A 12,760-nucleotide genomic window follows, 5' to 3' on the forward strand; every position below is an offset into this window, starting at 1 on the left:
GAAATTCATACATAGGGTCAACTTCACTATTTATATTTATCCAAGAAACTAATTTCAAGCATTTAAGCAGAAGCCTTTAGATCAGAATGGCTTTAAGAGAATGAAAAACATGGAACATTCTGTCAGGTGTGTCAAACTTTTGACTGGCAGTGTATATACAAACAAACAAACAAACAATTACACTTGTAGTCTTCTTGTTTTATTTTCAGAAAACCCCTAACAAAAAAAAACTAATAAAATGGGAATCATAGCTTATCATACTTTGTGGGTTTTTTTTTAATCTCCTATGGTATCACTTAATATTGTTTGTGCACTTTTATTTGCACCTTTTTTTCACCTTATCACCATGTAAATACATTGTTAGCATTTTTCATCAGTTCTCTTTTTCTTTTTTTTTCTTTTTTTACCTTTATATTGTGCAAATTCTTTTTGATCTTCCCATAATATTCCAACTGGGACTTATTGCTTTGCTCTAGGATCACTATAGTTTTCACGAGGGGCATCATGTTGGGTAAAGAATAGAAGACAGAAGGATCTTAATACATGCAAAATGACTGATATCAGTGTATCCGTGTTTTATTTGGTGCTTCACGCCACATGCAGCATTCACAGGGTTTAGTGTTGATTTTGGTCAAACCGTTGACTTTCCCTCTTTCCTCTCAGAATATACCTGTAACTTTTTATTTTCTTGAGGTAAGAAACCAAACTAGAATTTTATAATGAGAATGAATAAAGATATTCCCAGTCTGACAAAGTGGTTGCTGGTCAAATTCAACTTTGATTATTATTGAACCGTTTTGCCAAATTATCACCTTGTCTTACAAATTAGTCTCTTTTGAGCAACTTTCAAAGCTTTGACATAAAATGAAAATCTGAGAGCTTCATTTATTTCACAGCTATAAATGGTTTATGGACAATGTAATTGCAATTACAATGTTTGTAAAAAAAATGGCTAAAGTTTATGAATGGTCCCCAAAAAAGCTTAGAGTTTATTTTCAACCAAATACTCCAACTCCTCAGGACCCATGCTGCTGATTTGTACTGTGAAGACAATCCAGGATGGTTGTATAGCGCCATCTTCTGGACAATTAAAGAACAGGTGATTATATTACCAGACTGGGCCTTCAGCATCAAGCCTGATGAAGTCAGGTTATGTTGGGTTATTAAAAATGTTTAAACAATCAGCCTAATTGGTTGGGTTAAAAACAATATTTCAGCATCAAGTTGAGTCTGACCATTTCTTTCAACTGATTTGGTGTTTGATCCACTCGTTGGCAGATCAGTGCATACTGAGCCCAGTGCTGTACCAGAGAAATGTAGACAGTGAATGTGTGCAGAGCGGTCAGATAAACTCAGTGAGTCAGAGATCAGCAGGTCGAGGTGATTTTATTTTAGTGAAGGCACATGTGGATCTCCAAAGGCAAAGTAAGAGGAACACGGATAAAAAGAACAGAACAAGCTCAGCTTAAACAGGGTTTACCATCTACTGAATGGCAGCTGGACTGAATAAGGTACAGAGTGAGGAATCCTAATGTGGGCAGTTCATGGTAAAGAGACGACATGCTTGTATGAAGATTGTTTTGGAGCAGATAGTTAATAACACTAGTGCAGTGCCCGTTCACATGCCTGTTCGGAACGAGCCGACTGCTTGGCCTCCTGCATTGCTGCTTGCAGATTTCTCGAGAACCGCTCATCCAAACGACTTCACACTCCACACTGCGCTTCCAGTCGCTCGCTTTGAGCCCCGCTGCTGCACAGAGCGCCGTTCGCTTGTTTATTCAAAGTTTATGAATATTGAACGTGTCGTGTCTCCAGTCCGACACTGCACGTCCTCGGGTCCCCAGCAACACACCCACCAAGTGTGAAGTAGATCGGACGAACGGTTCTCGAGATATGTGAAAGACACACATACAGACAGAGATTCCTTGCTTTATAGTATGATAACCCACTGTAAAGAGCAGAGAGGATGTGAGTCTCCTGCTGTCGGGACTCCTGCTGTCCGGACTCCTGCTGTCAGGACTCCTGCTGTCGGGACTCCTGCTGTGAGGAGTCCTGCTGTCAGGACTCCTGCGGTCAGGACTCCTGGCCGCTGCCTCCGGAGCCGTCGGTGAACACGATGTGTGGTTTGAGCAGGGAGAGGATGGGGCCCCTCGGGGCCCCGGCCAGGCTGTAGGCCTCGTCCAGCCCGACGCCCCAGGACCGCAGCGTCCGCAGCGCCCGGCCGCAGGTTTCCCTGCAGCCCTGCACCGTCACCAGGCTGAGGCTGAGAGGGCTGCCAAACAGGGAAAACCTCTTCCTCATCTCACCCAGCAGACTGGCAACCTGCTGGATGGAGGCCTGGGGGTGGGGGTGGGGGTGCAATTCTACATTGACTTTTCAAATCATGATTGTTTTAAAAAAAAACATATTCATGTCTTTTGACTTTTTAGGAATACAAAATGAAGAGTGTATCAATATGCTATCATCAACACTGTAGTAAATCGATCTTCAAATGAGAAGATCAACCAACAATATCTCATATGAACATGACTGAACACCAGAACAGCAATAACAATATTTGTCTAGTAGTCTTCTTAATAAACTTACAAAGTGAAGTAACATAAACGAAAGAAATCAAACGTACAACAATTAGCCTTGCACTGCTGACGCCCAGAATGTGCTAAGGGATACTTCGCAACACTGAGAAACCAGATTCAGCTCCCAACAAGTAAATGAATACAACTACAGCACAACCTGTTCAAAGCAAATTAACAATAAGTTTCTTGTTGTGCCTTGTGAAGATACTGAATTTTCTAATCATATTTCCAGAGGCAAGCTTTTCCAAACTTCCTCTGGTTAAAACTGAGGCTTTGCCCAGAATACAAAGCCTCAGTTTTAACCAGAGGATGTTAACTGTCACCTGCATCATCCATCATGTTGTCTTTCCCGGTCCATCATCAGGCTCTGCACACTGGAGCATGAGCTAAATGAGGCCAGTGAGCCTGATGCAGTATCTCACTGGGAGTTGATGCTGAGAAACTTTGAAAGTGTGTCACTGTAACCGAGTCAGAGTGTGCACCAACCTGCGGCTCGTGGCTCAGACCGGGCCGTCCGGTGCCCGGCGGGTCCAGAGCGTCTCCGGAGAACAAAACTCTGAGCTGCTGCTGCTCTGCCGGATGAGACGCCGTCTGCCGGTACAGCAGCGCAGAGGCGACACCTGCCACAACCAAACAAACAGGACTTCATCCTCACCTACATCTGGATAAAGAAATATTCCACTTCATTTTAAATGAAAATCAGAACGCTATAAACTCGTCCAGCTGCATCCGCTCTTGGTGAGTAGTTTATATTCTGGTTTTCATGGTGGTCAAGTGCCAAATAACCCCCATGTTAAAACTAAGTGGAATATTGCTTTAACAATCAATGACAAAACATTTACTACATCTCATATTTTTATGTCAAAATCCCATCACTTTTCCTTCCTGGAAAACAACACATGGACAAACAAGTAAACAAACGTTATAGCGCCCCCCTTTGTCCAATCAGGGTCATTTTTAAAATGCCGCAACGGAGCAATGAGAGAGTGGAAAGAGACAGAGGAGAAAGAGAGGAGAAAGAGATAGAGGGAAAGAGAGAGCAGAAAGAGGCAGAGAAGAAAGACAGTAGAAAGAGAGAGTAGAAAGAGATAGAGGAGACAGAGATAAAGGGAAAGAGAGAGTGGAAAGAGGCAGAGAAGAAAGAGAGGAGAAAGAGATAGAGGGAAAGAGAGAGTAGAAAGAGATAGAGGAGACAGAGATAAAGGGAAAGAGAGAGTGGAAAGAGGCAGAAAAGAAAGAGTAGAAAGAGATAGAGGGAAAGAGAGTGGAAAGAGGCAGAAAAGAAATAGAGTAGAAAGAGATAGAGGAGACAGAGATAAAGGGAAAGAGAAGAGAGTAGAAAGAGATAGAGGGAAAGAGAGAGTAGAAAGAGATAGAGGAGACAGATAAAGGGAAAGAGAGTAGAAAGGGACAGAGGGAAAGAGAGAGTAGAAAGAGATAGAGGGAAAGAGAGTGGAAAGAGGCAGAAAAGAAAGAGAGTAGAAAGAGATAGAGGAGACAGAGATAAAGGGAAAGAGAGTAGAAAGAGATAGAGGAGACAGAGATAAAGGGGAAGAAAGTAGAAAGAGACAGAGGAAAAGAGAGAGTAGAAAGAGATAGAGGAGACAGAGATAAAGGGAAAGAGAGTAGAAAGAGATAGAGGGAAAGAGAGAGTAGAAAGAGATAGAGGAGACAGAGATAAAGGGAAAGAGATTAGAAAGAGACAGAGGAAAAGAGAGAGTAGAAAGAGATAGAGGGAAAGAGAGAGTAGAAAGAGATAGAGGAGACAGAGATAAAGGGAAAGAAAGTAGAAAGAGACAGAGGAAAAGAGAGAGTAGAAAGAGACAGAGGGAAAGAGAGAGTAGAAAGAGCAGCTCCATCCTAAACCAATCAGCTTCATCAAAACATCAACACTCTCCACAGTTTATTTAGATTCATCTGTGTTCCTCTCCATCAGCCACACATACAGTCCACTCTACTGATCTGATCTGATCTGAGCTGCAGACTCCAGCTCACCTCTGTGTGAGGCCTTGGACGCGTCATGTGTGTCGGTCGACAGGAACAGCTTGACTTGATTGGACAGTAAAGTCTCTATGAAATCCTCCTCGGTGCAGAGACAGAATCTGCCGACGTCCAGACCTGTGGTGAGAGGTCGACAGAGACGCCGTCAGCCCACATATCCACGTGATCATGGCAGGAAACTAAACTTTGTTATATGACTACCAGTCCCCAACGTTCACCAGTCACTTCCTCTATTTTACCAGCAAGCTACATTTTTAGAATAGAAAGTAATCTGCAAAAACAGGCTGGTAGAGCAGACAAACTTCACAGTGTTTGGCTGATGGCTGCTGCTTATTTCTGGTTGTGATCTACTGTTTAGCAGAATAAGGGCAGACATTAATGATTTTGGGGGTGCTTAACAGAGGTGTGACCTGGGGCCAGTTGCATAAAGATAGACCTGGTCTTAGACTTAAATGTGACTTTAAGTCATAAATGTCTTGCTATAGACATTTATATTTACCTGTTCCTACTACTTCTTGGTTGTTGTAGATCTCTAATGGGTTGTTTCTGTCTCTAAAGACTCGTTCTCTTCTTCAGACTTCCCAAAAAACAAATATTTGCCATCTTGTATGAAACAGCTTCAGTATTTAAACGTCCCACTCACAGTTAGGCCGACTCGTTGCCATAACAACAAAGTTCTTAACTCAAGATTAGCCGGGGGGAAGGTGGCTAACTTTCCTACCTCAAAATAAGTCAGTTGTAATATTTAAGTAACAGACAGTCTTAATTATACTAGTCCAGCCTGAGAATCTAAGACCAGTCTAAGGCTTCGACTAAATATAGAACTCTGAGTATCAATTTAATATCTTAAAGAAAACTAAATATCTAGGACTTTTCAATGCAATATGGTTTTAATAGGATAAAAACTTGGTAAGAGCATCATGAGTTTGATTTCTATAATCACTTTCAACTTCAATAAATTCACTCATTCCATACAAATTCAGAAAACAGAATTTAAATTCAGTCGTCTGCTGGAACAAATCTCATCACTTTCAATATGAGTCATTTACACAAACACAAGATCTCAAGTCAAGACTTTAGAAACCTTTTCAAGTCATCAAAGTACAAGTCAGGGTCAAGTCCCAAGTCACCAGAACCCAAGTCAAGTCAAGTCTCAGGTCTTCTCTTTTTGCATCAAATCAACCTCTGCTGCTTATACATTATTTTCACTGTGCTGATAAGATTTACACTTATATAAATGTCACTGTTGTCTGCAGGTTTTTCAGGAATGAAGAATTCTTGCTTTGTTACTGATGGCCACACATTTTTGAAATTGTAAAATGGGGTTTTAACAACCACAAAACTCACTCAACACATAAGTGACCGTGCAAACATTCAATTCAGCTAAGAAAAACAGCGGCTGACCACTTTGTGTGATAAAAGCTCCAGTACCATAGTGCTTGGTGCTGGCGATGATGCGGGAGTGCTGGTCCTGGCTCTGTGAGGTGAGCAGGATTACGTCAAACAGCAGAGCCTCAGCAGGATCCTCCTCCAGCAGACTGTCATTCACCTTCTGGATCGCCTGAGGACAGCAGGACACACAGAGGCACTGCTGTGTGTGTGTGTGTGTGTGTGTGTGTGTGTGTGTGGTATTTTCAAGATTATCCAAACTTTTGCACCAAAATATGGAATTTAAGAGTAGCATTTTAATCCATGTATTAGTATTTGAATGGTACATACAATACTATACATGTTTTTTCTTGTTATTTCACACAACACTAACCGGTTTGGCTGGCCCAACATGCATGTGCAAGTAAGGAGCACATGCATGCGTATATATATATGAGGATATTCTAGACCTTTGTATTTGTGTATGTATTCATAAACGATTTTGTATGCATCATATGTGCAGTATGAGTCTCATGTATGTACATTGTTTTATTATGTATGTATGTATATGTGTGTGTATTAACTTTTCTTTTATATGCACTTTTTATCTTAGTATTCCTGTGTTTATGTGAAATGTGTTGAGAGACTAATTCTGTGTAGTTCTACAAATCTGCTGATATTTTGGTGTAATATTTGTCACTTAGTGGTCTAGTGTTTGGCCTGGAGTCTCACCTGGATGAGAGGGAAGGCCACGCCCCTCTCATAAGGTTCAGTACTGTGTAAATCCTCCGCTCCGCACTCAAACACTGCATGGGAAGCTACTGCAACAACCACTGCATGATCTGCATCTTTCTGCAGAGGAGACACAGAGGCTGCTTCATTCAGGTCTCCCAAACCTGTTCACTTGAAGCTTCACATCAGACCCCAGACCCCATATGATAAGATCTGATGAAGATTTTACTGTTAGATATGCCTTCATACAAAATGACTGTAGGAGATCAAACTTCCTCATACACGCTCTCATTGTGCAATAAAAGTGTGAAATAAAAGTATCCCTTATTTTGCTGGGGGATCCCTGAAACCACTTCCGTAGCTTAACCTCGATACGTTCTTGTCCAAAACTCAATTGAAAAATCTGGCAATTTAGTGTTGCCTTGCTTCTCGGTAAACATACACACCTGGTAAAACAAGACTTAAGACTTTCCTTGAATCTGTAGCGTCCGCCCTTCAATTCGGCATACATTACATACACCATGCAGCACGTATTTTGATATAATTTAAACTTTTATGATTGGTTCCTCCTTTATTCCCACATATTTTTTCCCCATCAAAATACACCGTGGTGGGCGGTGGTAAGCAGTGAAAAAGCTGAACTTTTATTGTGTGAAGTGCTGCTTGGTGGATTATCTATATGCCGAATTTACCAGAAGACCCTAACAATTCGTGCAAGATCTTAAGCTATGTTCTATCAGGAAAGTATGTTTTCCAATAATCAAAGACAACTTAAATTACCAAATTCTTAACGAGGCTTGGCGGAACAACCTCCCCATGCAAGACAAGGGCGCGTATCGGAGTTAAATGCACCTGTCTGTCCATAGATATTCTATCATCGAAAAATATAGTACATAATACACTATATTTCAGTATCTATTTAACAGCTGAGTTAGAGTGTTTAATGTAATGTCTCCACTGAGTATCTGTCAGGTTTGTGTTGTCGTCACTTTGCCCAGGTGAGTCTTACCTGCTTCACGTCGGTGTTCCAGACCGTTGAAACCATGGCTGTCCCTCAGATAGGAATACTGGTTTATTAATAGCACAGCATGCTAACCTGTTCTATCCAGACTCACTTTGTGTCAAACTTCAGACCGGATGTTGTTATAGGAACACGGAAGACTGAGCTTGTCTTCTTCTTCTCTGAATTACTGTAAACCTCGTGAAGACATGAAAGCTGCACGCCGCCACCTGCTGTGCCGGAGTGTGAAGCGTCATGACTTTACATAAACATCATCATACTGTAGCTGTTGACCCATATTCTATTTCCTGTTCTGTTCCTGTTCCTGTTCAGTTATTCTAGTGCAATAATTACTTCATACTAGTGCAATAATTACATTCATACTAGTGCAATTATTACATTTATTCTAGTGCAACAAGTACACTTATTCTAGTGCAAAATTACATTGTATTTATTTATTTATTCATTTTACTTATTATTTTAGAACCTGTGTTGTTGGCTGTGGATGTTTGTTTGCTGAGGTTGTTTTGTTTTGTTTCTCTTTTCTTTCCCTGTGTCTTTTAATTGATCAGGAGTAGCGCTCCTAATTTCGTTGTATTCTGTACAATGATAATAAAGGCTTTCTATTTCATGTTCCTGTACCCTTCCACTGGGAGCTGCCCAGTTTAACCCGTGGTGTTTACTGGTGGACACTGCGCAGCCGCACTGCGCAGCTGGGGGGGGGTTCAGTGCCTTGCTTAGCAGCACATCAACAGCTGTCACTCTCTCTCACTTACCTTTCACCATCAAGACTGTCACAGATGATGTGGGGATTTGAACCAGCAACACTGTGGTCGCCATGTTATTATTGTATTGATACAAAACCGCCCACCTTTTTATTTGCCTAATAATAGCCTACTACTACAAATAATATTACTAATAATGATAATACATACAGTTAAAAACATAATTATAGAGGGTTGTGGTGGTCCTTTCTGTGCCAGGGTGTGTCCCTGCACCCCCCCTCCTCTCCACACACACACACACACACACACACACACACACACACACAGGAATGAGCGGGAAAATAATATGAACGTTTGAATGTTTATTGACACGTGACTTTTATTACTATTATGATATATTATTGTTACTATTATTTATTATTATTTAAGTTTATTGGAAAGGTAAAAAAAATACACCCAATCAGACATATCAAAGATACGCTCCCGTTAGTTTCTCATAACCTGTACAGTAGTCTGAGCCCGAGTCGTCTGACGGCCCCTTTAAGAGCTCGACGTGATGACATCATTTCCTGGTTTGGCCGCTGCTCGTCCACATCTGAGCCTCGGCCAGCAGGACGAGAAAACACCTCGCTTTCGCTGTCAAATCCGGTTTCCCCGTCAGGAGAGAGAGGGAGCGGGTCCTGGAGCGAGTACTGGACGGTCCTGGAGCGGGTCCTGGAGCGGGTCCTGCAGCGGGAGTGTCCGCCTGGCACGAGAGGAGGGAGGAGGAACAACCGACAGCTGCGTGGATGAAACTTTGCTACAGCTTCGGTTCACGGTAAGAAACTTCACCGCCTCCGTTGTTTCCTTTCATCGTCTGTTTCCCTCCGGCGGGCGGACAGGATGCCTCCGCCCGCCGCAGGGTGCCCGAACTGGGCTGCAGGGACCTCCGGGGGTCCCCGAGGGGTCCAGCAGGTCCAGAGATAAACAACAACTGATTCACTTTCATTCACTAGAAGTTAGAGGCTGGTCAGTTTCCCTGTTTCCACTGCAGATACAGAGCAGAGCAGGGATGGACAGCCAGGGTGCATGCTGGTCCAGAGTCTGTAAACAGTCCAGCTGTTAGCACTCCTTCATCTGGACTGGAACCAGCTAGTGAAACCAGTTAACTCTACTTCATCCAGACAGGAACCAGTCAGTGAAACCAGTTAACACTCCTTCATCCAGACCGGAACCAGTCAGTGAAACCAGTTAACACTCCTTCATCCAGACCGGAACCAGCTAGTGAAACCAGTTAGCGCTCCTTCATCTGGACTGGAACCAGTCAGTGAAACCAGTTAACACTCCTTCATCCAGATCAGAACCAGTCAGTGAAACCAGTAACACTCCTTCACATAGACTGGAACCAGTCAGTGAAACCAGCAACACTCCTTCATCTGGACTGGAACCAGTCAGTGAAACCAGCATCACTCCTTCATCTGGACTGGAACCAGCTAGTGAAACCAGTTAACACTCCTTCATCTGGACTGGAACCAGCTAGTGAAACCAGTTAACACTCCTTCATCTGGACTGGAACCAGTCAGTGAAACCAGCTAACTCTCCTTCATCTGGACTGGAACCAGCTAGTGAAACCAGTTAACACTCCTTCATCCTTCATCCAGACAGGAACCAGCTAGTGAAACCAGCTGCTAGACAGTCAGTCAGTCAGTCATTCAGTCAGACTGGGGTTTGTCCTCTCTCTGATCCAGCTGGCTGTATCCTCAGTTTGTGTTTCCTACATGGAAACACATTGAACTAGGGCTGCAGCTAACGATTATTTTCATGATCAATTGATGACAAATGCCCGTCACAAGTTCCCAGAGGTCAAAGTGATTCTTAAAATGTCTTACTCAGCCTGATCAGCAGGAAAAACCCTCCAAAGTATTCATCTTATAATGATATGAAACTGAGAAAAGCAGCAAATCTAAATGATTAAAACAATGAATCGATTATCAAAATTATAATCTGTTTTCTGTTGATCGACTAATCGATTAATCGACTAATCTCTACTAGAGCTGCAACGATTAATCGATTAATCGATTAATCGATTAGTTGTCAACTATTAAATTAATCGCCAACTATTTTGATAATCGATTAATCGGTTTGAGTAATTTTTTAAGAAAAATAAGCCAAAATTCTCTGATTCCAGCTTCTTAAATGTGAATATTTTCTGGTTTCTTTCCTCCTCTATGACAGTAAACTGAATATCTTTGGGTTGTGGACAAAACAAGACATTTGAGGACGTCATCTTGGGCTTTGGGAAACACTGATCCACATTTTTCACCATTTTCTGACATTTTATAGACCAAACAACTAATCAATTAATCAAGAATATAATCGACAGATTAATCGACAATGAAAATAATCGTTAGTTGCAGCCCTAATCTCTACATGGAACTGCAAAGCCCTGAGCTGCTGCTGCTGCCTCTGTAGTTGATGTTAATCGTCCCTGCGGTGTGAACATGCGGGGGGGCGGGGGGGGTGGCGGGGCGGGGGGGCAGCGGGGCGGGGGGTGCTGCTGTGGTTCGGCTCGTCCTGCTGCAGGCGAGCAGGAGCTGACAGGAGGAGGCGACCTTTCAGACCAGAGGCAGTCTGATGTGAGACGTTGGCGAGCGAGGCGGTGATGCGGCGGGAGGTCAGAGGTCACTGAACTTCACAACGGGAAATTCTCTCCTCTGTACAGATTGCATTTCATCCTGACACCCGGTCCGGCTTCCTGTAACGGAGCAGCTCTGTGAGGCTAATGGCCGCTCGCTGCTGTCTGTGTTGTATAATTGATGAGTTTTGTTCCTAAATGAGAAATCCATTATTTGAAATAAAGTGACAGCTACTGTTAAATGATTGATGGCACAAAATCTAAATAGATTCTGCCTGGTACTTTTCAGAGAACAGATCTTTTACATCCTTGATTGACAGTATTAAGGAAGAAGGTTCTGCACACTTAGATCCATGTGAGTGCCATGCCAAGACCTTCATCAGGGCAAAAAAAAGCTTTTGCCCTGATGAAGGTCTTGTGACCAAAAGCTTGGCACTTGATTTATTAAAGAAACTTGCATGGATAAAAGTGTGCAGAACCTTCTTCCTTAACACTGTTCTTCGGTCTTCTGGCACCTTAGCACATTAAATAGTGAGTGGAACCTTTTAGATTTTAGAGATAGTGAGCGATCAACTGCAAGTATTTTCTTCTCTCAAAATGCATATGAAGTATTTTGGAAGTTAACTCTTCAGTGGCTGCGTTTACATCACATAATGCAACTACTGCCAACACTGTGGGTAAGGCAACAGTCTGATTAAGATCTTTACATGATTGTATAAACTGACAACTTCCTATTTTAATCCAGTGTACATGACTGATATATTTATTTGAGTTATGCAGAGAGAAACAACTTGTTTCCTGTCCCGCCACGATCAGATTTAACCAAAACCGCTACAGCCTTGATTCATGTTGTTTGTTGCAGCCATAGACCTTTACCAAGTTTACAAAGCTGCTTTACAGATAAAAGAACAGCAAAGGAATGAAATAACAAAGCAACGGAGGAAAAAGAGAATAAGAGAACAAAAGGAAAGGAGAATAAAAACAAGCAGGAGGAGATAAAACAATTCAGAGCATGAATAAATTAATGAATAAAACATAAAAACGGCAGTTTAAACAAATGAGTTTTAAGAATTGATCTGAAAGAGGCTAATGCTGTTCCAAAGCCCAGCAGCCCTGAAGCCAAAGGCCCGATCCGCCTCGGTCCTCAGGAGGTTAAAACATCAGAGAAGAGAAAACGCCGGACTTCAGGCTCTACTGTTGGGAAACCTGTTGGACAGAAGGAGGCTCATGAAACTGAAGCAACCTGTGGTGTTCTGTGGATGAGGATCCAGAGTGAGGATCCAGAGTGAGGATCCAGAGTGAGGATCCAGAGTGAGGATCCAGAGTGAGGATCCAGAGTGAGGATCGGTGGGAAGGAGCGGTCCTGAAGAGAGAGAGAACTTCAGACTGGAGCCGGGCGATAATTCAATACTATCGTTTATCGTCTTTCAGTTGAATCATATCGTGATGATATGGTGATTTTGGGATATCATGATGACACAATCCTACTGTCTGAACTGATGATAACAAGCACATTTTATTTTGAAAATGAGGTGTGAAACATTTTAAGGCAGTGGTTCTTAACGTGGGGTCCGGGGACCACCAGGGGTCCTTGAGGGTGTTCCAGGGGGTCCCCAGCAAATTGATGAATTATTAAACTTCACCATTATTTCATTTACAAGAAGTTAACACAATTAGATAATGCAGAAGAATGACTGTTTTGATCATAGTTTCTCTGTTATCTCTCTACCTACAGTACAGATAG

General features: G+C 42.4%; 2 protein-coding genes across 2 annotated transcripts in view; one reads left to right on the forward strand and one right to left on the reverse strand.

The window, feature by feature from the left end:
- Positions 1-1,376: 1,376 nt before the first annotated feature.
- LOC139654467 (cytosolic 5'-nucleotidase 1A) lies at positions 1,377-7,818 on the reverse strand. Its single transcript, XM_071531540.1, has 6 exons — positions 7,687-7,818; positions 6,678-6,797; positions 6,009-6,138; positions 4,572-4,694; positions 3,063-3,196; positions 1,377-2,337 (listed from the first exon to the last, which is right to left on the reverse strand). Exons 1-6 carry the CDS (start codon positions 7,720-7,722, stop codon positions 2,074-2,076), a joined length of 807 nt encoding a protein of 268 aa, XP_071387641.1. The 5' UTR covers positions 7,723-7,818; the 3' UTR covers positions 1,377-2,073.
- A 1,202-nt stretch (positions 7,819-9,020) lies between these two features.
- The window catches only part of LOC139654464 (GRAM domain-containing protein 4-like), a 61,277-nt gene continuing 57,537 nt past the window's right edge, over positions 9,021-12,760 (forward strand). The window contains exon 1 of the mRNA XM_071531538.1: positions 9,021-9,219. Coding sequence (XP_071387639.1) covers positions 9,191-9,219 — 29 coding nt within the window. The 5' untranslated portion in view covers positions 9,021-9,190. The remainder of the gene's footprint in view (positions 9,220-12,760) is intronic.

This window comes from Centroberyx affinis, unplaced genomic scaffold (assembly GCF_046629955.1).
Source record: "Centroberyx affinis isolate AG114_WGS23_722 - 3 ecotype Tasmania unplaced genomic scaffold, CSIRO-AGI_Caff_v1 ptg002093l_1, whole genome shotgun sequence".
NCBI lineage: Eukaryota > Metazoa > Chordata > Actinopteri > Beryciformes > Berycidae > Centroberyx > Centroberyx affinis.

Bases quoted from the DNA above. Each gene is read 5' to 3' on its own strand.
- LOC139654467 (XM_071531540.1), bottom strand. From the start codon at position 7,722: ATGGTTTCAACGGTCTGGAACACCGACGTGAAGCAG. The intron at 4,695-6,008 runs GTACTGGAGCTT...CTCTCACCACAG, and splicing joins CGCCAGCACCAAGCACTATG to GTCTGGACGTCGGCAGATTC. The intron at 2,338-3,062 runs GTTGGTGCACAC...CCCCACCCCCAG, and splicing joins GTCTGAGCCACGAGCCGCAG to GCCTCCATCCAGCAGGTTGC.